At 38.1% G+C, this 23,577-nt stretch overlaps 2 protein-coding genes across 6 annotated transcripts in view; both read left to right on the top strand.

The window, feature by feature from the left end:
• Positions 1–5,367, top strand: part of ANKRD17 (ankyrin repeat domain 17) — a 184,657-nt gene extending 179,290 nt beyond the window's left edge. For all 4 annotated transcript variants that reach the window (XM_011927143.1, XM_011927144.1, XM_011927141.1 and 1 more), the window contains 4 exons: positions 1,236–1,484; positions 2,614–2,792; positions 3,043–3,207; positions 3,867–5,367. In XM_011927143.1, coding sequence (XP_011782533.1) covers positions 1,236–1,484; positions 2,614–2,792; positions 3,043–3,207; positions 3,867–3,926 — 653 coding nt within the window. In that variant the 3' untranslated portion in view covers positions 3,927–5,367. The remainder of the gene's footprint in view (positions 1–1,235; positions 1,485–2,613; positions 2,793–3,042; positions 3,208–3,866) is intronic.
• A 5,096-nt stretch (positions 5,368–10,463) lies between these two features.
• Positions 10,464–23,219, top strand: LOC105501277 (mitochondrial inner membrane protein COX18). 2 transcript variants are annotated; one of them, XM_011927139.1, is made up of 6 exons: positions 10,464–10,863; positions 12,052–12,152; positions 14,763–14,926; positions 15,266–15,387; positions 18,094–18,201; positions 20,993–23,219. In XM_011927139.1, the coding sequence occupies exons 1-6, from the start codon at positions 10,531–10,533 to the stop codon at positions 21,164–21,166; spliced, it is 1,002 nt and encodes a 333-aa protein (XP_011782529.1). In that variant the 5' UTR covers positions 10,464–10,530; the 3' UTR covers positions 21,167–23,219. The 2 variants fall into 2 exon arrangements, with proteins under 2 accessions (XP_011782529.1, XP_011782527.1); XM_011927137.1 differs by having other exon boundaries at positions 15,263–15,387; positions 20,993–21,661.
• The last annotated feature ends 358 nt before the right edge of the window (positions 23,220–23,577 follow it).

The raw sequence follows: 23,577 nt of genomic DNA, 5'->3' as shown, positions 1-23,577 counted from the left end.
TTTTTGAGACAGAGTCTTGCTCTGTCACCCAGGCTGAAGTACAGTGACACGATCTCAGCTCACTGCATCCTCCACCTCCTGGGTTCAAGTGATTCTTTTGCCTCAGCCTCCCAAGTAGCTGGGACTACAGGCACGTGGCACCACGCCTGGCTAATTTTTGTATTTTTAATAGAGACGGGGTATCACCATATTGGCCAGGCTGGTCTCGAACTCCTAATCCCATGATCCTCCCGCCTTGGCCTCCCAAAGTGCTGTGATTACAGACATGAGCCACTGCGCCCGGCCAGTATTTAAGCTTGAAATCACATAAAATATAATTTTGATTATTTTTGTTTTTCTCAATAATGTATAGAGATTGAATCACTAATGAATATTATCAAATTAAGAAATCCACCTTGTTTGCGCAAGTAAAAAAGATTCTCATTACCAAAAGCGTGTTCTATGAAGTACTCATAAGATACAATAAAACAGATTTAGGCAATGATCCTTTTATTGGTATTTTATCAGCATATATAATGTTCTGTAAAGTTCTAATTTGAAGAAACTTTTTTGTTTTTTGATTGGGCATGGTGGCTCATGCCAGTAGTCCCAACTGTTCAGGAGGTTGGGGTGGGAGGATCGCTTGAGCCCATGAGTTTGAGCCTACAGTGAGTTACGATGGTGCCTCTGCATTCTAGCCTGAACAACAGAGCAAGACTCTGTCTCTAAAAATAAATAAATAAATAATAAATAAATAACAAAGAAACGTATTTCTTTTTCTTAGGCTAGGTTTTCCAAATTTATTAGATAGCTGAATCTCTTTGTTTTTTCCATCATAACACAAAGAGCAAGTGTTCCCAAGGAATACAGTTTGGAGATTGCCACTACAGGCAGTGATTCTTACCCATCTCCATTCTGTTGTTGTTGGTTTGTTTTCTAATTTAAAAGTCTTATTGCTCTACTGCTACATGTTACTTAATGTCAAGGGTTAATTCATTTGAATATTATTTAGTTTAATGGTAGTTGAACACTTTGTAGTTGAACACTTTGCAGCATGCAGCATTGACATCATATTCTACCTTGAAATCTTGGAACTTTAGCCAAATTTTAATATGCATAATTTTTATTTAAGTATTATTTTTACATTTTGTTTTTCTGAGTGTATTTAAAACATCTCCTGAATTTAAGATTTGATTTCATAAAATTACATGTTCTATAGATGACCTGTATTTTATTTCAAAATGTCTCTTCTCTAGATTCTTCTGCACAGTCAGTATCCTCGGGAGTTCGTGCACCATCTCCTGCCCCATCGTCAGTACCGTTAGGGTCAGAAAAGCCCAGCAATGTGTCTCAGGACAGGAAAGTTCCAGTCCCTATTGGGACTGAACGTTCTGCACGTATCAGGCAAACTGGAACGTCAGCTCCATCTGTTATTGGGAGCAATTTGTCTACATCAGTAGGGCATAGTGGCATCTGGTCCTTTGAAGGGATTGGTGGCAATCAAGGTAGGATATTCTATCCTGCTCTCTAGAAATTAACTTTATGCATTTAACTATAATGTAAACAGTATTTAACTTTCATAGTCATTTTTTTTTTTTTTTTCTTTTTTTGAGATGGAGTTTCACTCTTGTTGCTCAGACTGGCGTGCAATGGGGAGATCTTGGCTCACTGCAACTTCCGCCTCCCCGGTTCAAGTGATTCTCCTGCCTCAGCCTCCCAAGTAGCTGGGATTATAGGCATGCGCCACCATGCCCGGCTGATTTTTTTTTTTTTTTTTTTTTCTTTTTTGAGACAGAGTCTCACTCTGTAGCCCAGACTGGACTGCAGCGGCGTGATCTCGGCTCACTGCAAGCTCCACCTCCTGGGTTCACACAATTCTGCCTCAGCCTTCCGAGTATCTGGGACTACAGGCACCCACCACCACGCTCGCCTAAGTTTTTTGTATTTTTATTAAAGATGGGATTTCACCGTGTTAGCCAGGATGGTTATGATCTCCTGACGTCATGATCCTCTCGCCTCGGCCTCCCAAAGTGTTGGGATTACAGGTGTGAGCCACTGCGCCCGGCCTGTATTTTTAGTAGAGACAGGGTTTCACCATGTTGGTCAGGCTAGTATCAAACTCCTGACTTCAAGTGACTCACCCACCTCAGCCTCCCAAAGTGCTGGCATTACAGGCATGAACCACCATGCCCAGCATCATAGTCATTTCTAAAAGATCTGTATTCCTATTTTTTGTTGTTGTTGTGAATATTTAATCACTTGTTTAAGAGCTCTATTCCCATGTGACCTTTCTCATTACATTTATTTATTACTGCTTTCTGAAAATATCTAATGCAAGCATGTTCTTTTCTTCCTTTCATCATATTAAGGACATATTAATATTTCCTTTCAGTCCCTTTAGGTTGTACTTAGGTTTTTTTCTTTTGTTTTGTAACACTAAGTTTTTAGATTATTTCATTAAGCTATTATGTCACTACATACAAATCATAGAAATATTGCAGTAAATATATAAAAGTAGGTTATTATGTTGAAGTAATTTACAGTTCAATGTGGAAAATATTAGAAAAACAGAAAATATTTTATTTTAATTTTAAATATTACCTATTTTTGTTTTGCCTCTTTGTTTGCCCTCAGACAAAGTAGACTGGTGTAACCCTGGGATGGGAAATCCTATGATCCACAGACCGATGTCTGACCCAGGAGTATTTTCACAACATCAGGCAATGGAGCGAGAGAGTACAGGAATTGTAACTCCTTCTGGTACATTCCATCAGCATGTTCCTGCAGGCTACATGGACTTTCCTAAAGTTGGGGTAAAGTCCTGATTTTGTCCTAGTTATTTAAGGGAGGATTTCCTGAGAAAATATTTTGCATATAGTAGGCATATGTATAATCTAATGTTAAAATAAATTATATAATGGGTAATAATTTTCAGATTTCTTAGATAAGTTACACATTGCCAGCATGAGGTGAAGTTTAAAATATCAATTTTAAGGCTATTGATTATATTGGGAAAAATGAACAATGACTTGGATGTTAATGTGTGTGTTTTCCTTTTTTAAGGGTATGCCTTTTTCTGTGTATGGGAATGCAATGATTCCTCCAGTAGCACCTATCCCTGATGGTGCTGGAGGACCCATATTTAATGGCCCTCATGCTGCAGACCCTTCTTGGAACTCACTGATAAAGATGGTTTCCAGCTCCACGGAAAATAATGGCCCTCAAACGGTAAGGCTGATCATTGAGTGAACAAACATTTATTTTGTGCTTAAGAAATGCAAAGACAAATAGGATTCAGGTAACTCATGATAGCAAGAAAGTTTGGTGAATATGGGCAGTTGAGGAAATAAAGGAAATTTATTATAGCTGCAGTCTAGCAGAGGGCTGTGGGAAATGGTACCAAAGGCAGGTTTGGGGCTAAAATTATGAAAGGTATTGTATATTCTACTGGGTAGCAGGTAATAAATGAAAGATTTTAAGTTGCAAAGTGACTATCATATGATTTTATATGTTAAAGTTACTAGTTGTGTGAAAAGACCATCTAGATGGTATTTATTAAAGGTGCTATATAAGTAACTCTGAGAATTCACATAAATGGTTGTATATTTTAGCTTAGTGCATGTTTAGTATCTTTGATGTATTTTTCTTCCACAACCGTGAATCTGTAAATGCTCAGGTAATGATTTTTTTTTTTTAAAGTTGTAAATCAGATTCTGTTTGAGGGATAAGAGGTAGGAAAATAATAGAAAAAAGGTTTTATCATTTTTTTTCCATTAGTTCCTAGTATATTGCAAATTGAAGACTACCTCCTTAGTTTTTAAAAGTTTTATTTTAATAAAATATATGCTAGATATATATTTTGTAAAATGCATGCTCTATATTCATAGGTGTGGACTGGACCCTGGGCACCTCACATGAACAGTGTGCATATGAACCAGCTTGGCTGATGAGGATCAGCTTGTTAGCCTGCAGATTCCTTTTCATTTGGAGGAAATCACAAGTGGCCGAAAACAAAAATTATGCTCCCAAATCATTCTACTGATGTGCTTGACTGAAGTGTGTAGGCTTTTTGCAGAAGATCTTACTAACTGACCTATTTTCTGTGAACATTTGTGACTGCCCATTCCCCATCATCATCCGTTTTACCTTAGTTAGCATTTTTCTTATCATTTTTCTTTTTTTCTTTCCCTCTTGCCCTTTGGACATAACTTTCTGTTGAAGCTGTTCTTTGGCTGGTTGGTTTTAGTACTGTAAACTGCTTCTGAGCAAACACGGAAATTTAGCAAAATTATGTAAACTTGATCCTGAAGTTTTAGAATGGCAAATAAATGTACAATTGTTTACATAACAGAAAAGGCTAAGCAGAAAGTAAATTTCAATATGTCAGTATAGAGGCTCTACTTTATGTAGACTTAAATTAATGTGAGATATGTACCTTCATATTCAGAAATCTGGATGTTTCCTTCATACATTAAACTATTAATAAGCATAACTTTTCTACTTGTGTAATTTAAGTATAAAGTAAAATAATGGGCATTATCATTGGATGTTTCCCCACATTGGCTTTTAAAATATCCATATTGCTTTCTTTTTGGTTTATTTGTAGCAAGGCACATATAGAAGAAGAAATTTCTGGCTTTTCCATGTTGTTTTATTACCTTTTCTCACTTTTAAAACTAATACACACTTATCTCCTCATTCTTTTTTCTCTCCTTACCTTTACCACTAATACCAGTAAAATTATCTTGCTGATAGTGAAAAGGTTCTGTCAAGATTTTCACTGTAATGGCTGCTATCGAGATGGACCATCTTCATCATCACCAGTGGTTTCTTCTAATTATAAAATGTTTAAACTTTCTGAGAATTTAAAAAGCCACCACTGTTCCCAGTCAGCATATAAAGCTCTTAATATTCTGTTTATTAAACAATTCAATGTACTATTTTATATTGGATGATATTGATTCTTAACATTGGCTTTTCAGTCATCAACAGTCAACATAAAAATTTCAATTTGCAGTAATTTAGTGGAAAATATCTTATTTCTTTTTTCAATTTTAAAGGCTTCCTGCTTTTTTACACTTGTATATTATCAGTGAAAAGGATCAACAGTTAATTTGAGCCAAGTAATAAAAGAAATTTTGCATTTGTCACAAAGACAATTTATGGTAGATACATAAATACACAGATTACAATATAAAGTCTCCATTTAACCTGTTTATATAAGATACAGGGCCACACTAAACTACTCAGTGGGATTTATATATTCCATCCACTTGAAACAATAAACAGTAATGTATCCAAGAAGATTATGTGTCCTACCCTGTCTCATGGAAAAATTAATTATATGGTTGAAATGTAAAAGAAAGCATAAAAATCAAGTAATGTATATATCAGTTTGTCTTTTTTTTTAATTAGACATAAAATTTCACACTGGTAAAGCATAAACACTAACTAAAATTCATATAAATTACCCAGAGTTGATGATATTAATATGGTTCCCTGGTTGTCAAGTAAATCAAATGATTTCTTTAGTCTGAGTAAAGAGTAAAGCCTGAGTAAAGAGTAGAAACATGACTTCTCAAACATATCCAGAAATTTGTAAACAGTACATTCATATCTTTTAGTTTAAGAAGTGGTCTTAAAATATATAAATTTGTTTTTCCACCTATGTTTAATATGCCCAAATTTAAAGGGAGAGCTAAAAGACAGCCTACAAATAAATACAGCTATGAAATAAAATTATAGCACTTTACTAAAAAAGGGATGTAATAATGTTATTTACCAAAGTATTTTATATATGACTTGCCACTATTCTATACGTGAATTTTTTTTTCTTAATTCTTCCCTGTGTTAACTAGGGTTATTTTCTATTTGAGATAATCCTGTTGGAGAACAGATGTTATCCAATATTTATTACTACACGTGAGTTGTGTTGTTTCACAATACTGAATTTCTTAGTTGAGATATCTTATTTAAAAAGGAGGGGGAAAATCCCCTGTATTTTCTTGACTTCAAAACTGTGGGGCCAGGGCATATAGATTGAAATGCTCCATATTTAGTTTTGGGGATCAGGCTTGTTTAGTACAATACCATGGTTTTAGAAATCTGTACTAGGAACATTTTTTCAAATACATTTTTTATATTTCAGATGTAATGCAGTGCACTTTTATTTGAACAATAAAAAAACATAACTTTTTGAGACCATGAAGGTCTTTTTTTTTTTTTAATTTTGAAAATATGTGGTATGTGTATATGCAGACTACATCATTCTTTTAAGAAATGATTTAACTCATGGACATTACACTTGGGTTAGTTCACACCTTAAATCCCCAAGTAGTTAATATCTCAATTACTGTATAATCAGTTTATACCATCCATTCCCAACAAAATCCCACATTTCATGCCTTTTCAACATACATTTCAACATAATCAACATATTTACAAACACTGACTTCAGTGTTTATAAAAAAGAAATTTCCCCTCCTATTTCCTATTACTGAAAAGTCAAGTCATTTTTATTGGTACACAAAAATTAATTTTTTTGTAAATGACTATACATATAGTCATTTTTCTTCTTTGGAAAAGGTAAATAGCTTATTAACTAATCCTGTCTTGTTCTTCGCAAAAATAATAGTCCATCTGTGTTTTGACTCAAATAACCTAAATACACATTTTGTAAAAATTTTGTACCCTATATTACTTATTTTTAAAACAGTACAATGTTAGACTAAACAGGAAAACTCAAAAGTTATAAAATCTCTTCAGATCCTCTAGTTTATTAAATCTATTTTCATGTTGATGTTTTTCATAACACGTATTCCCACAGATCTGGCATTACAGAACATTTAAAGTGTACCAAAACATTGTTTTAATAACAGATTTTAAAATCAGGATTATTTCAAAAGGATTACAATAGCAAAGAAAAACCAAGTCACTGCTTTTAATCACTATGAGCAGATTCAGTATCCCTTTCTCAACATATTTTTACTTAAGTAAATGAATCTATGCAGGTATCTTACACTTTTAATGTTTGCTGTCCTTGACACTAAATTCCGAATGTTCCTTAATGTCTTTGGAAATACATATCCTATTGATAAAGGCTTGCTTAAGTCACAGCATTTGATTAACTCAGGTGACTGGAATTTAAGATGGGAGCATCATCAGTGCTTTAATAAGTCTTAGTGTGTTGCACACCTTGATTGCAAAAATACGATCACTTGAATTTTGGATTAAGTGTAAAGGAAAATGTGCCACCGTGGCTTTGACGGAATACCTTTATAACGTAACAAAGTACAAACCTAATATCTGTGGTGTAGGAGGTTGCATATTGTACTTCTGCTTTTAAATGAGTTCACACTTTTGAAAAACAAAAGCCAACTTTGCATTTTCAATGCTTGAAAACCAATCATAAGAAAGATGGCAAGCAGATGTCTTTCAATAAAGAGAAAAAAGCCAATTCTAGATTAGGTAGCCTTGGTTTTGAGAAGTAATGCCTTAAGTAAGAAAGAAAAACTGAAATCTTAATATGATTCTAAGGGATCACTAACAAATAGTTTATTTCTTAAAGGTGTTTTGTTGTTGTTGTTTTATATATACCCTAGTAAGCTACAGTCATTTAGTTTGACAAACATTTCAGAAGGCATATTTGGGAAATGAGAAGCCTAAATGATTACATGATAATGATACCCCATAATCAAATTTTCAGCACTTAATTCAGGCCACTACAACAAAAATACTATTGACTGAGGAGATTAACAGAATGTATTTCTCACAGTTCTGAAAGCTAAGATGTCTAACGTCAACATGCCCGTCTTTATGTTTTCTATTGAGGGCCTTCTCTCTGGTTTGCAGATGGCTGTCTCCTTTTCAGTTTCTTCATGTAGGGCAGAAAAAGGTCATCTTGCTTTTGTCTTTTCCTTTTTTTATTTTTTGTTGCTTTTTGTTTTTGTTTTTGTTTTTTTTTTAAAGACAGGATCTTGCTCTGTCACCCAGGCTGGAGTGCAGTGGCATGATCATAGCTCACTGCAACCTCAAATTCCTAGGTTCATGTGATCCTCCCCACGCAGCCTCCCAAAGCACAGGGATTTACAGGCGTAAACCACCGTGCCCAGCCTTGTTTCTTCTTATGAGGGCACTTATCCAATTCGAGAGCTCTACCTTTAAGACCAATTACCTCCCAAAGGCCCTACCTCCAAATACCATCACCTTGGGGTTTCAGAAAAGAATCTGGGGAGGACAAAAACATTCAGTCCATAGCAAGCTCCATTCCTGTGTTTGGCACCATGATAGTTAAGAATTACAGAGACTGCAGAAAGAAAATGTAATACATAGTCACTTCTTAGGGAATTTAAAGTTGAGAAATTAACTGACATAACACTGATATCAAAGACTGGAATAAGCTAATTATAAATGTTGAACTTTTAAAAATGTTTTAATACATTGCACAAGTTCATTTGCAAAGAGGATTGACAAACGATTTCAGTTGGTTCACTCAATAGTTGCAGATCATTTTATACTGTACTCTGAAACAAAAGATAGAAGATGTAATCACAATGTTGTATAAACAGTGCCTATACATTAGTAGTAACACTTTCTTTTGCATTAGGCTTTAAAATTGACAAATACTTCCCCCAACATCCTCTACCAAGTAGATAGCAAGTTCTGGTCATCCCTGTTATATGGATTAAGAAATGTGTTTATACAAATATATGAAATTAGCAGAAACTAAATATTCATAAATTTTATTTAGATCACAATATTCAAACTTAAGGAAATACTTTTTAAAATAAGAATGTAATATATGAACACAATATGTAGCAAAAAATGTGTTCCCACACTGAAGTCTCATTTCTGACCCCTGATATAACTCCACAAAATTAAATCTTAGGAAATGAAGAACAGCTTACACCTTTTTTTTTTTTTTTTTTTAAGAGATGGGAGTCTTGCTCTGTTAACTTGGCTGGAGGGCACTGGCTTGATCATTGCTCGCTGCAGCCTTGGACTCCGGAGGGCTCAAGCAGTTCTCCCACCTCAACCTCCTGGTAGCTGAGACCACAGGTGCAAGCCACCACATCTGGATAATTTTTTTATTTGTTTTAGAGATGAGGACTTGCCATGTTGCCAAGACTGATCTCTAACTTCTGCCGTTAAGGTATCCTCCCATCTTGGCCTCCCAAAGTGCTGGGATTACAGGCGTGATCCACTGTGTCTAGCAAGAATAGATTTAAAATTCGGTTCAGCTTATGAACAGCTGAACAGTAGTCAGTAGCAACTGATGGCTTTTTTGTTGCCTTAATAAATGGATAAAGAAACAGATTGGTAGGTTTTTCTTTTAGAAAAAGTTTATATATAGCATGTATTGTGCTGTGTGTGTTTAAACACATTTAAAAATTCATGTATAGATATATCAGTCAGTTTGGAAAGCAGATGAATTCCAGAATCCTGAGAAAGTTATCGTAGGGTACCCTTGGTTAGGTGCACAGTGAAGGGCAAACGATAGCTGCCGTTTCACATTACCCAACATTTGTTGGAGGCTTCTTTTCCTAAATAAATAAATAAAAGCAAGGTTTACTCCTCACAACATATTTTGGTATGTAGTCTAGGGGTGACCCTTCGGTGGGGAAACTCCTCCACGACATTCCATTTTGTTTCCAAGAACACAAAAGTAAAAACTATATAGTTCATGTAGATTCAACGTATTCCTTTTAACTAGAAGACAGCCAATGCTGCTGTTCGGGCTCTCTAAAGCTTATATAGGATACAAGTAAACTCCAGTAAGGAATTCACTGTACTGCCAGTGAACTGCCAGTGACAGTTTCCCTTAAATCAAGAGATGACACTTTTCTCTTACTATAAGATTTTTGCTGCTATTTACCATGGAAGACAAAACATCGAAGAAATTCAGTTTGCAGGTGGTGTTCAAAATAACTAACCGGAACAGATGGGTCAATTAAATCTACAAGAGACTGAACTACCCCTCGTGCTTTAAGCATGCTTATTAACACTCAGGGTCAGCAAGAAACATGCGTCTCTCTACAAGCCGGCACTTTAGCAACGTGTGACTCGCGTATTATAATCTATCGTAATCGCTAGCGGAAGCAATCAGGTGCACGTAAAAAGGTTGGGGATCAGCTTCTGGTCACAAAAAAAAACACCGAGCAAGGATAATTCCACTACAAATGACGATTCGCGTTAGTGAAAAACAATGGTAAGTTAAACAGTGAAGATGAACTTTGCAAGGCGAGCGCGCCCTAGAGAACACCCAGGCCCGCGGAGGGCAGCAGGCTCCACCCATGTCTGCAGTTTTGGTCCGGCCTCGGAGTAACCACCCTAGCAGCGGGAAGTTTCGCGTGTGCGCAGTAGGCTTGCCCAGTGCCGCGTGGGAAAGGCGGGACCTTCCTATCTCTTGCGTCATATCAACTGCGACGCAAGACGTCACCGGCTTGTCTGGGAAGGTCAATCGCGGCTGCAGGCGGATACGCATGCGCTTTATGCCCGCTGTTGCTGAAGCGTGCGCATTAACAGCTTTGGCTGCTCTGCCGTGGTGCAGAAATGCTGTGCCGACTCGGCGGTCGGTGGCTGCGGCCGCTCCCTGCCCTGCAGCTGCGGGCTAGGGACCCGCCGCTTGCGCCGGTTCCTACGAGCGGCGCCAAACGCCCCACTCTGTCAGTGTGGGCTGTGGCACCAGTCTCTGCAGTCCATGCGAACGGCTGGTATGAGGCCCTAGCCGCGTCTTCGCCGGTGCGGGTTGCGGAAGAAGTACTGCTCGGCGTGCAGGCCACCACGGGCCTGCCCTGGTGGGGCAGCATTCTGCTCTCCACCGTGGCCCTGCGGGGTGCTGTCACGCTGCCTTTGGCCGCCTACCAGCACTACATCCTGGCCAAGGTGAGGGGCGCCGAGCCGTGCGCGTACCCTGCGCTGCAACCCCTGCGGCGGAGGAAGGCCGACATTCACTCAGGGTTTTCGATCCCGCGATATTGCCTGCTGCAGTGCTTAATGTTTAATCATCGTGACCATTTCATTGTGACCATTTTAGCGTTAAAAAATAATTTAACTAGCATTAGGTGTGTTAAATAAGATATTTTGTGATACATGTACCTGTCATTTCGTTTGTCCTACTGGATTTGTACTCCAAGCACAAGTGGTTACTATATTTGCTCTCGGGGAACGGAGTCAAAGAAATCAGTCACAGAAGAAATTGTGTTGGCGAAACCTATAAAATTCATGTCTTAAAAGTTTTAACAGCCAGTATGTCTGCAGCGTCTTTCATCCCAAAGTATTCCAGCTGGTCTTTTTTACTAGGAAGAAACTACTGGACTAATAGTTTGCGAACTTGATTCCTGTCCAGGCCCGACTAAGACTGTGTCTGGTTGGTGGCAGTCACTTGAACTTTTACTATTGAATCCTTTTTTCTGAGGAATAAGGATAGCAGTACCTTCCTTGCCTACTTCACAACGTTATCAGAGCAAGTCAGATAATACGGGTTCAAGTGCTTGATTATTCAAATGGGATATTTCAAAAATAGTGGCTTTCATGTTTTCAAGTTGTGAACATGGGGGGAAAAAACCGGAAACAAAACAGGAACGGAATCAGCAGCAACATTAAGGCGGTGAGCCATTTTACAGGAAGAATGAACACAGGGCAGGAATAAATGCTATTTCTATTTTTGATTTGTGGCTATCGCAGTGTATTAAAGGTTCTTAACAGACAGCTGTTTTCTCCGCTTACATTACTAGGAAATCTAGAGATGGAACAGTAAAGCTCAGGGTGCAGTTTTCATCGAATACTTCTAACCCTGTGAAGTAGGTGCTGTTACATGTTTTATATGTGAGGGAACCTGATTTTAGAGGTTAAGTTACTTGCCCAGGATCACATGGATAAGTGTACATTGTGAATTTGGTTGTGACTGAGGACATTTTAAGCAAATTAACATCTTGTGCTTAGACTTAAGGTTTCTTGACATGATCAGTAAACTACATTTTTAAATGACTCGAGGGAATAATGTGAAAAAATCTGAGTGATTGTGAATAAAGATCTTTTATGTGCTCATAACAAAACCTATTTTTTAGCTAGGTGGAAAATTTGCAGCCAGAAATAAAAGCTATTGCCAGGCATCTTAACCAAGAAGTTGTAGTTCGTGCAAATCAGTTGGGGTGGTCGGAAAGAGTTGCCAGGTAAGCGAATTATATCCATGTAAGAGCATACACACACACACACACACACACACAAATAGTGATGTTAATTATAAGTTTGAGTATTCTGTAGTTTTGGCAGTAAAGTATTTCTTTTACATATATATATATTTTTTTTTTGAGACAGAGTTTCGCTGTTGTTACCCAGGCTGGAGTGCAATGGTGCGATCTTAGCTCATCACAACCTCTGCCTCCCGGGTTCAAGCGATTCTCCTCCCTCAGCCTCCCGAGTAGCTGGGATTAACAGGCATGCACCACCACACCCAACTAATTTTGTATTTTTAGCAGAGACGGGGTTTCTGCATGTTGGTCAGGCTGGTCTCGAACTCCCGACCTCAGGTAATCCACCCTCTTCAGCCTCCCAAAGTGCTGGGATTACAGGTGTGAGCCACCGCACCTGGCCTGCTCTTTTATATTTTCATAAGTTATTAATATGGCATGATAGTTTCATATGCTGGACTGAAAGCAAAGAAATAAATGGACAAAGATAAGAGCATGTTCCTATTCTTTAGGGATTCCAGCCTATTAAAAAAGACAGACCTGTAATCAAATAATAATGTCAGTGAACTAACTACTCTATAAAGATTATGTACAAGGAGCTAGATCATCAAGGAAAGTCAGGGCAGGCTTCGCAGGATGAAGGTACTTTGCCATTTTTTTGTGATATTTGTCAACAAATGACGCAGGTTATTTACAATCTTGACCGTTTGGAAAAGATATAGCAGGTAATAGCCCACAAGAAAGAGGACGTAGAAAACATAAGTGCCACAGTAGAAACACTTCGATAGCTAAGCTACTGTCCGTCCTTTGTGGTTATTCTGTGCATTTGTCTGTCTGGGTTCTTGGAAAGTCCCAATCTAAGGGTGCTAGGTTGTGCCCAAGGATGTCTGCATTCATTCACTGGGAACTTACAAGCCTTCCTGCTTCAATCAACTCCTTAGTCAGTTTCCCAAACTCTGATCCTTATTAGACTATGACAAATTATTCTCCTTTTTACAGCAATGAAAAAGGGCTTTGTGGTATCAATCTGTGTTATGTATATATTATTAACCATATATTTTTATATAGGTGTAAATTTCCCAACTATCTTTAATATGAGATTGTGTCCTTTATTTAATGTTTAAAAAAATAATGTCCTTTATTTAATGTTTCATGTGTCCTTTATTTAATGACATTTAAAAAAATCATGGTGATAGTTTAATGTCTTTATTTGGTAAAAATTAAAAGTTGACAGACCTATAGTTTTGAAATTTTACTGATCAAAGAAGTCGAAAGCTTCAGCCATAGGCCAAAAGAACCAAGTTAATAGCTGCTTGCCTGGGTTATGAACGCAGCCTAGATAAGACTTGTGGCATTTTGCTTAAGCCGTACTGGCAGGATGGTTGTCCAGATACATCCTTAGGGATGTTTCTTTCTAGGAGGAGACATCTGAGGGCTTCTGGCATTTTCTTTTCTTTTCTTTCTTTTTTTTTTTTTTTGAACAAGACAACAAGACAGAGTCTCCTTGTGTTGCTTACGCTGGTCTCAAACTCCTGGCCTCAAGCAGTCCTCCCACTTCAGCCTCCCAAGTAGTTGGGATTACAAGTGCAAGCCACAGTGTTGGCCAGCTTCCTGCATTCAATAGTATTGAGTCTTCAAGGGTGAAAGACAGTGTGTCAGATGGACAGCCAGGAAAGTGGGCTTTCCACACAGATGATATAATACAGTACTTCCAAGGCATGCCTATGCGGAAGTCTGATTTGTTGGACGAACTAAAGTCATTCAGGGACCAGAATATGCAGGTGTCTAGAGGAGTAACAAGATAAAATTGGAAGAATAGGCAGATGTGAAATTATGAAGGACGTAGAATGTCTTTGTGTACTGTCTTATTATACACTATAATTTGACTAAATTCAGAAAAACTATTGAATGTCTCCTCTGTACAAAATGTATGATACAGGAGATTTAAAGATGAATAAAATAGAAGACTTTCCCCTGAAGAATACTTTAGTTTTTGTTTTTTAACTCCTATTCTCTTGAACCCGAAGGAAGACTATTCTAAAAAGTAAAATTTCAGGAAAAAAACAGTAGTAACTAATATGGTTAACAGAGAAACAGGTTAAAAATGCCTTTGTGAGATAGTTGATTGAAAAATGGAGACTATTTTGACAGGCCAAGAGCATACACAGTATAAAACCACATAGCTCCAAAAGGTATATTCAGAGATGAAGTGATTAAGTTTGGCTGGAGTGGAGGGATTTGATTGAAGTTTGCTTTTAGCTTCCATATTTCCAATATTAATTGTAGTTATACCATGTCAGTAGTGAAATTTACTTTAAAAGCCTAATCAGCCAAAGACCACCAGAGACAAAGCCTGTAGTCTGACAATTTCAGATTGTTATGTAACTTATGTACCATATTGTAGAAGTTTTGATAAAAGGCTTTATTTGCCTGTTGTTTAAGGAACCCCTTAACATGCCTGTGACAGCTGAAACCCTTATACAAATCCTTTAGCTAATAACTACAGCAGGTGCTATTTGTGCTATGGAAATAAAGCATGATTCTTAGATGACATTTTCTCTTTCCCTTTTTTTTCCACTAACCTCAATCTAGGCTCACTTATCTAAAGAATATGAAGAGGCTAATTTCAGAACTATATGTGCGAGATAACTGCCACCCTTTCAAAGCCACTGTGTTGGTCTGGATTCAGCTTCCAATGTGGATCTTCATGTCTTTTGCTCTCCGGAATTTAAGCACAGGGGCAGCACATTCAGAAGGTAATTATTGTATAAGTCTTCTCCCAAAGAAGTTCTCTAACATTGTCTTTGTACTAAAAAAAAAAAAAGCATACTTTTCATAATTAGGATATGTTCAATATCTTCCTTATAAGAGCATAGAATTTAAAGTCTTAAGTGTAAACAGATTGTGTTGAGGACAACATTTTGTATTGAGAAAAAAATAGATATATTGTGAGTGAAAAACTGGAATAAATCTAGTGCAGATCTTTCCTGTGAGGGACACTATTGGAATTGTCAGACTACTTATTTATGTCTTATATATTTTTCTCTGCTGTTTTTAGGACTTCTATTGTTTTATTTATAAAACTATTTTAGCAGGTTTTTCTGTTCGGGAACAGTTAGCTACTGGTGGTATTCTGTGGTTTCCTGACCTCACCGCACCGGACTCCACTTGGATTCTGCCTATCTCTGTTGGCGTCATCAATTTGTTAATAGTGGAGGTCAGTAGTTTTAAATGAAATTTGTTTGCCATTTATTGGGATTTTTGTTGCTGCTGTTCTGACTTCAAATCTATTTTTGTTTGAGTTGGTGAAGACAGCTCTGAGTTAGAAGTGAGATCCCTGTGTTCCTGGTTCCACGTCAGGCATTGGCCTAGACCTCTGTGGGCCTCAGAACTCTCGAAATTAAAGTAAAAGCACTGTATTAGCACATTTCCAAGTCTCTTTCAGCCTCAAAATTATATGATTCTGATACATAGAATTTTGTGATTTGCTTTTGGTAAAAACAGTAACGAAGATGCCTATTAATTCTGGTTGTATTCTTACAATAGAGTGGTGTTCGGTGTGTGTTATTTAATATGCAAATTTGTAGGTGAGGAACAGTCAGGCCCTGACTGCTCTTTTCTTGCTTTATGACCTTAAAGAAGTCATTGAATGTCTTTATAAGATGAAATGGGAAAAACATACACATAGAAAATGTGATCTCTCAGTCATGTCTTTTTTTTTTTTTCATTTCAGATGGAGTTTTGCTCTTGTTGCCCAGACTGGAGTGTAATGGCACGGTCTTGGCTCACTGCAACCTCTGCCTCTTGAGTAGCTGGGATTACAGGTGCACGCCACCATACCCAGCTAATTTTTTGTATTTTTAGTAGAGACAGGGTTTCACCATGTTGGCCAGGCTGGTCTCGACCTCCTAACCTCAGGTGATCCACCCACCTCGGCCTCCCAAAGTGCTGGGATTACAGGCGTGAGCCACTGTGCCCATCTCTCTCAGTCATGTCTTAACTCTTATCACAGGCTGCTTTACTCAGCAGTTTAGGGAAAGCATGAATATAATTTCATAAATTATTCTCAGACTCTGAGTAGAACAAACTGAACTGGAAGAAATCTTAAAAATGATTTACCTCAGTAGAGATCTCCCAGACCTCATGACCTCTGATCCCTGTTTGTGAAATCTAATACACTCCTTATTCTTTCAGATGAGGAAAGTGAAGATGATATAATATAAGGTCTTGAGTGAAAGTTGCTTGAGGAAAGACTCTACCCGTAGTCCAAATATGTTTCCCTAAAAGCACTAGCACCGTCCCCTGTGGTTGGTATTCAGTGAATATTTGGCAGAAAGAAGGAAGTGATAAGCACAAGGTTACAGTGAATCAATGTCAATCCCCTAGTGTTTTTTCCTCTATGTCTTCTAAAGACTAATGAAAGTGTTTTCATAGTGGGGCATGGTGGCATGTGCCTCTAGTTCCAGCTACTCGAAGCTGAGTCAGGAGGATTGCTTGAGTCCAGGAGATGGAGGCTGCAGTGAGTTGTGATCCTACCACTGTACTCCAGCCTGGGCGACAGAGAGAGAGACCTCATCTCTAAAAGAAAAATAAAAGCTTATTAAAAGCTTATTCTTACTTAACATACACTATGTGTAAGGCATTTTGTTTGTTTGTTTGTTTTTTCTTGAGACAGAGTCTCAGTCTGTTTCCTAGGCTGGAGTACACTGGTGTGATCTCCACTCACTGCAACCTCCACCTCCTAGGTTCAAGTGATTCTCTTACCTCAGCCTCCCAAGTACCTGGGATTGCAGATGTGAGCCACTGTGCCTGACCATAGGCATTGTTATAAGCAATTTACATAAGTCAACTCATTTACTTCTTAGAATAACGCTGTGAGCTAAATATTATTCTTTTTTAATGCAGAGAAAGTGAGGCATAAAAATGTAAAACTACATAGTTTGGCCCTAGAGTCATAATTATGCAGAAGTTTTTTTTTTTTTTTTTTTTTCCTCCTCTTTTTTTTATTTGGAGACAGTCTTACTCTGTCTCCCAGACTGGAGTACAATGGCATGATCTCAGCTCACTGTGCCTTCCAGTCTCAAGCGATCCTCCCACCTCAGTCTCCCTCCCAAATAGCTGGGACTACAGGGATGCCACCACACCCAGCAAATTTTTGTATATTTTGTAGAGACGGTTTCACTATGTTGCCTAGTTGCCTAGGCTGGTCTCAAACTTCTGAGCTCAAACAGTCAGCCTGCCTAGGCCTCCCACAGTGCTGAGATTACAGGCCCCCAGCCTTATGCAGAATTCTTAAGTGGAGCCTGAAGAATCCTGTGACAGTAGCTACCATATAAATCATTGTTAAGTGGAGCTTGAAGAATGCTATGACAATAGCTACCATTTAAACCATTGCCCTTGTTTTTTGGCACAAAGTGTCAAAAAACCTCCATTTAAGAATTTGACATAATTAGTAAGTGATTTGTTGTTGTTGTTGTTTTTAAGAGACAGGATCTTGCTCTATTGCCCAGGCTGGAGTGCAGTGGCATAATCATAGCTCACTGTAGTCTCAAACTTCTGGACTAGAGGGATCCTTCCACCTAGGCCAGTTATTAAGATTTTTAAAAGTTGGATGATCAAGCTGATTGCAGTGATTGGTGCATGCCTATTATCCCAGCTACTTGGGAGGAGGAGGCGGGAGGATCACTTGAGCCCAGGAGTTTTAGACCAGCCTCAAACTGGTCTCAGTTTGACAGCAAGACCCAGTCTCAAAAAATAAAAAGATGATCAGCCATATAGATTAATCAGTGTTTTTTGTGTATATATATTACTTTTATTAAAGTGTAGATGGAGGCCAGTGAAAAATCAGTTTATATTTTAAATCTTATCTGATTTAATATGCATTTTAATAATCATTATGCATGTATATGTTCTACCCCTTCAGATTTCTGCTCTACAAAAAATTGGAATATCTCGTTTGCAGACATATGTTACATACTTTGTCCGTGCAATGTCGGTGTTGATGATTCCAGTTGCTGCAACGGTACCCTCAGTGAGTAAGCACCAACATTGTGCTAAATCCTCTCTGACTTTAGCATGTGCTAAATCCTCTCTGACTTTAGCTTAGACTGGCTGGGACCCTGCCTCTTCTGTTGAACTTCCTCTGACTACTTGATCCCTTACCAAATCAGTATTTCTGTGGTAACTAATCTGTCTCTATTTCTTGCCTTTTTTAAATCTTGCAATGTGTTTTGCGTAATACCATGAATATAGTATTTCTTCCATTTGACTACTTGATATATTGAATTAGTTCTACCTATGTAAACTGGAGCAAAAAATTTAGCACTTAAGAAAGAAACAAAACAAAATGCTAAGACCATTTGGGTTCCTGTATGGTGTTATATGATCTCATAACAACTCTGTGAAATAGGTAAACTTGTCCCTGTATATACCTAATTAAACTTTACAGAAATAGAAAAAGAGGCGGTTATGTTTGCAGTTAGTTCAGTCTTTTGCATGTTTCCCACAAATACTTTAGAAGTTTCTAAGGAGGCAAAAGCTGTGTTAAAATATCTCCATGTTTACTCAGAGCCAACACATAAAGTCGAATTCAGTTGTTGTGAATAGTTAGGGTGTAGCATATATAAAACTACTTCATAGTATTTTTTTTTTTTTTGAGATGGAGTCTTGCTCTGTTGCCCAGGCTGGAGTGCAATGGCACAATCTCAGCTCACTGCAACCTCCTCCTCCCAGGTTCAAGTGGTTCTCCTGCCTCAGCCTCCCTAGTACCTGGAATTACAGGCACACGCCACCATACCTGGCTAATTTTTGTATTTTTAGTAGAGGCAGGGTTTCGCCACGTTGGCCAGGCTGGTCTCAAACTCCTGACCTCAGGTGATCCACCTGCCTCGGCCTCCCAAAGTGCTGGGATTACAGATGTGAGCCACCATAGCTGGCCCACAGTATTTTTTATAGGAATCTAAAGCAATATGTTTTTGGCATCAAAATGTATTTTTTAGGCTGTTACTGAACATAATACTGTCATTAATCCTATGCAGAATAAGTTTGTTCATCTCTAAAATAGATATCATAATGCCTGTGAGAATTAATGAAATGAGTGCCTGTTATAGAACTTTTTACATAGTAGTAGTAATGTTGTAAAATACCCTGTAAAAGTAGAACAGCACAGATTCACTACATTTCCACAGAGAAATCATACCAGCTATATACTGAAGAACCCCCCAGATAAAATAAAATACAATCAGTTAAGTTTTAGGGAGGGATTGAGTTCAAAATGAGTAACAAGAGATCTAAAACACAATGCTTTAAATACCCAAAATTTATCCTGTCAATTACAGGAAATCTGATTAAGCAGCTTAGGGGTGATGGGACAAGTCCATGAAGATGAGAGACCCAGACTGCTGCTCTCTTTCTGCTTTGTTGTCCACAGCCTGTGATTTCAAGTCTACACTACGGTCATGGCTGTTAGAACTTGTTATCATGCAGGAATAGTAAAGGGTCCCTCAAGTGTAGTCAGCACCTTTTAAGGAGATTTGCCAGATGTTCCACCAAACAGTTGTGTTAACATCTTAGTTTTATGGCTATCCCTCACTGCAGAAGAGTCAAGGAAATATAGTCTTTTTTATTTCCTTTTTCTTTTTTTTTTTTTTTAGATGACAACCTACTCAAATAAAAATTAGGATTTTGTTACTAGGGAAGAGGGGAGATTGATACTTAGCTGTCAACTTATAGTCTGCTGTAGTTAGGCTCAGGTTCTTTTTCTGTTGGTGGGTAAGTCAAATGATGAAGATAGACAATATTTATTTAACATTGACTTTGTGCTGAGCACTGTTTTAAATGGTTTACATATTTTACCCCATATAATTGGGGTACTATACAGCGCAATGATAAAGGTACTATTATAATCTTCACTTTGGTGATGAGGAAACTGAGGCACAGAGAAGTTAAGTAACTCATCCCAGGTCACTTAGCTATAAGTGATAGAGTCTTAACACACATCTAAGCAGTTTGGCTCCTCCTCTTAACTACTGTGCTAATCTACCTTTGAGGATGTGCTACTTTCTGCCCCTAAAGACTGACTTTGGAACAAATAACAAATGTAAATGCTAAATGTGGACCACATACTTGCATACCACTCTACATGAATTATCTCATTTATTCCTCACAGCAATCCTCTGAGGTAGATGCAGTTACTGCCCCCGCTTTATAGATGAGGACAGTCCCTAATGCCTTATAGATGAAATGGTCCCTAGTGCCAAAAATGCTGGGGACTGCTGCTCAAGATGGTAATACAAAAGAAATTTGGAGATAATGCTGAGGCTGTTTGTCTCAGAAGAAGGCAAAGAAAATGCATTCCTTACTACACTGAGAAACTGGCTATTGGGAAACATTTGGAAGATAGATGACTACATGGGGAAAATGAGGTCTAGGGAGGCTAAGTTTGCCATCTTAAATGCCATGCTTCCAGTATTCCACCTTCAGTATGTAAGCAGCTGGACAGGACTTTTCGTGGGGAAAAAGTATGCTCCATTGTCAAAGAAGGGAGATGAGATCTCTCTTGAGCCTCTGCCTAAGCTTCTTTTTACTTTCTACCCTCCACACTTCTCTTTTGCCTTTATTTTTGATTTTCTGTCTGTCCGTAACCATTTTTACCTGTCTATTTAATCCATCTCAGGAATCTAGTAGCTGCTGCAAGTCTTGCTAAGTCTTGGCATACTTCTGTTTACAAAGATTGTCATTTTCTTTTTTATTGCCTGCCTATGTCTGGACTGTGATGTCCTGGTGGAATTACAGATGCTAACATTTATGTCTTCTCTTTATAGTCAATTGTTCTCTACTGGTTATGCTCCAGCTTCATGGGTCTTTCACAGAACTTGCTGCTGCGTTCTCCTGGATTTCGCCAACTTTGTCGAATACCATCGACCAAGTCAGATTCAGAGACTCCTTATAAAGACATATTTGCTGCCTTTAATACCAAGTTCATTTCAAGAAAATGACATATTTTCCAGTAATTTAAAAACAGTTGCAAGAGTCACTATCACCTTAATGTATTTAGACTTAGAAATTCAGATGTTATTTGATTTCCTTTTTCTTAAAATCATGAACTTCATGAAATATTGTACATTAAGATGGAATCCAGACCAGGAACGGTGGCTTATGCCTATAATTCCAGCACTTTGGGAGGCCGAGGTGGGCGGATCACCTGAGGTCAGAAGTTCGAGACCAGCCTGGCCAACATAGTGAAACCCCCTCTCTACTAAAAATACAAAAAAATTAGCTGAGCATAGTGGCAGGCGCCTGTAATCCCAGCTACTTGGGAGGCTGAGGCAGGAGAATCACTTGAACCTGGGAGACAGAGGTTGCAGTGAGCTGAGATCGCTCCATTGCACTCCAGCCTGGACAACAAGAGCGAAACTCTGTCAAAGAGAAAAAAAAAAGAAAAAAAGATGCAATCCAGATATATTTGACAGTAATTTAAATCTTTTAAATATTATAAATGCAGTATGTTTAATTGTGAAAGTATTAGAATAGAACCAAAGTACCTGTCTCTGTTTATAAAGTTACAGTTTGTTAGAACTACCAGAACTTTGGAGAATAGGGTTAGCTACTGGATGATGTCAAATTAAACTAAGCAATACTGCATATTACTGTTTTATAAAATAAGAAGATCAGTGAGATGATTCATGCTTTTTTTTTTTTTTGAGATGGAGTCTCACTGTGTTGCCCAGGCTGGAGTGCAGTGGCATAATTTCAGCTCACTGCAGCCTCTACCCTCCGGGTTCCAGCGATTTTCCTGCCTCAGACTCCAAGTAGCTGGGATTGCAGGTGCACACCACCACGCCCAGCTAATTTTTGTGTTTTTAGTAGAGATGCGTTTCACCATGTTGGGCAGGCTGGTCTGGAACTCCTGACCTCAAGTGATCCACCCGTCCACCTGCCTTGGCCTCCCAAAGTGCTGGGATTACAGGCGTGAGCCACCTCACTGAGCATTTTTTTTTTTTTTTTTTAATTTTTTTAATGAGACGGAATCTCTGTCACCCAGGCTGGGGTGCAGTGGCATGATCTCAGCTCACTGCAACCTCTGCCTCCCGTGTTCAAGCAATCCTCCTACCTCAGCCTCCTGAGTAGCTGGGACTACAGACATGTACCACCATGCCCAAGTTTTGTATTTTTAGTAGAGATGGGGTTTCACCATGTTGACCAGGATGGTCTTGAACTCCTGCCCTCAAGTGATCTGCCCACTTCGGCCTCCCAAAGTCCTGGGATTACAGGCATGAGCCACTGTGCCCGGCTGAGATGTTTCTTCTTATTTTGGAGGTGAACAGGATTTTAGACCCCTCTGAGCATCTGAAAAAAGGCTATATATGTATGGTTTTCTCTTCAGAAAAATCTTAGGACTCAAAATACGGGGACTTCATTGATACCGGGAAGGTTTTCTGGCAACTCCTAGTGAATAAATCTTATTCTAATGGAACACACATTGATTCTGAGTTAATGCATGGTTGAAAAAAAAAGGGGGCGGCGACTGGAAATACATGCAGTGGAGTAGTCCATGCATACAAGTACCTAGCATGGTAGATGATGTTGCCTCCAGCCCTGCTCAGAAAGAATACAAAAAGTGTACATTCCTTTTTCTATAATTTAAGAAGTCTGGAATACAGAGTGTAACACCATGTACTGCTAGCACCCAAAGTGGAAAATCTTAAGCATTCAGTTTGTTTAGTCAAAGAAGAAAACCAGAAGGGCAGTTGCCTATTGAGGTGATTTTAAACCTGTTTATTTGTAAGGATTAAGTACTCTAATAGGCTTAAACTATGATAGAGGTTTAATACAGGAAAAATTGACAGGTATTATAAATTGTGGATCCAGTTACTTGCTTAGTTTGTAAAGAGGTAAGAGTAGCTCTGGTTGAGATATCAAATATGACAGGTATTTGAGAAGACTATAAATCATAAATTTTCATTTAGTTAAAATATGGACCTGATTCTGGGAAACCCTATCATTCCATCTCAGTGTTTTACAATAAAATAAAAACTAAAGTGAAATTCATTAGTCATTTCTTTGATGTCTCTTAAATTTTAGTTCACCTACTTAATGAAGTTGTTTTTTAATACAAAAAATGTACAGCGCACAGAGATAAGAATTCTGCTTGTCATGTTACTGCAGTTCCCCGATAATTTATTTTAGACATAGATGGTGGCAATTAAGACTAGTTTCTTTTTTCATGTAAGTTCCTAGTCCTGGTTTCTGACTGTCCTATTGGGGCAATTGTGCTTCCCAACCACATGGAAGGAATTGAAACATCGTCATTATTTGTGGATTTTATATTTGTAAATTTGCCTACTTGCTCAAATCTGTCCATAACCCCAGAACCAGTATTTGCACAAGTGTTTTTGAGGCCATTTGT

The sequence above is a fragment of the Colobus angolensis genome, unplaced genomic scaffold (genome assembly GCF_000951035.1).
Source record: "Colobus angolensis palliatus isolate OR3802 unplaced genomic scaffold, Cang.pa_1.0 Scaffold70, whole genome shotgun sequence".
Taxonomy (NCBI): Eukaryota; Metazoa; Chordata; class Mammalia; order Primates; family Cercopithecidae; genus Colobus; species Colobus angolensis.
This window is presented reverse-complemented; position numbering and strand designations above follow the sequence as displayed.

Coding starts and splice junctions, on each gene's coding strand:
- LOC105501277 (XM_011927137.1), top strand. CDS start 10,531: ATGCTGTGCCGACTCGGCGGTCGGTGGCTGCGGCCGCTCCCTGCCCTG. Junction 14,927..15,262: donor AGGGGCAGCACATTCAGAAG/GTAATTATTGTA, acceptor AAACTATTTTAG/CAGGTTTTTCTGTTCGGGAA. Junction 18,202..20,992: donor TTGCTGCAACGGTACCCTCA/GTGAGTAAGCAC, acceptor TTCTCTTTATAG/TCAATTGTTCTCTACTGGTT.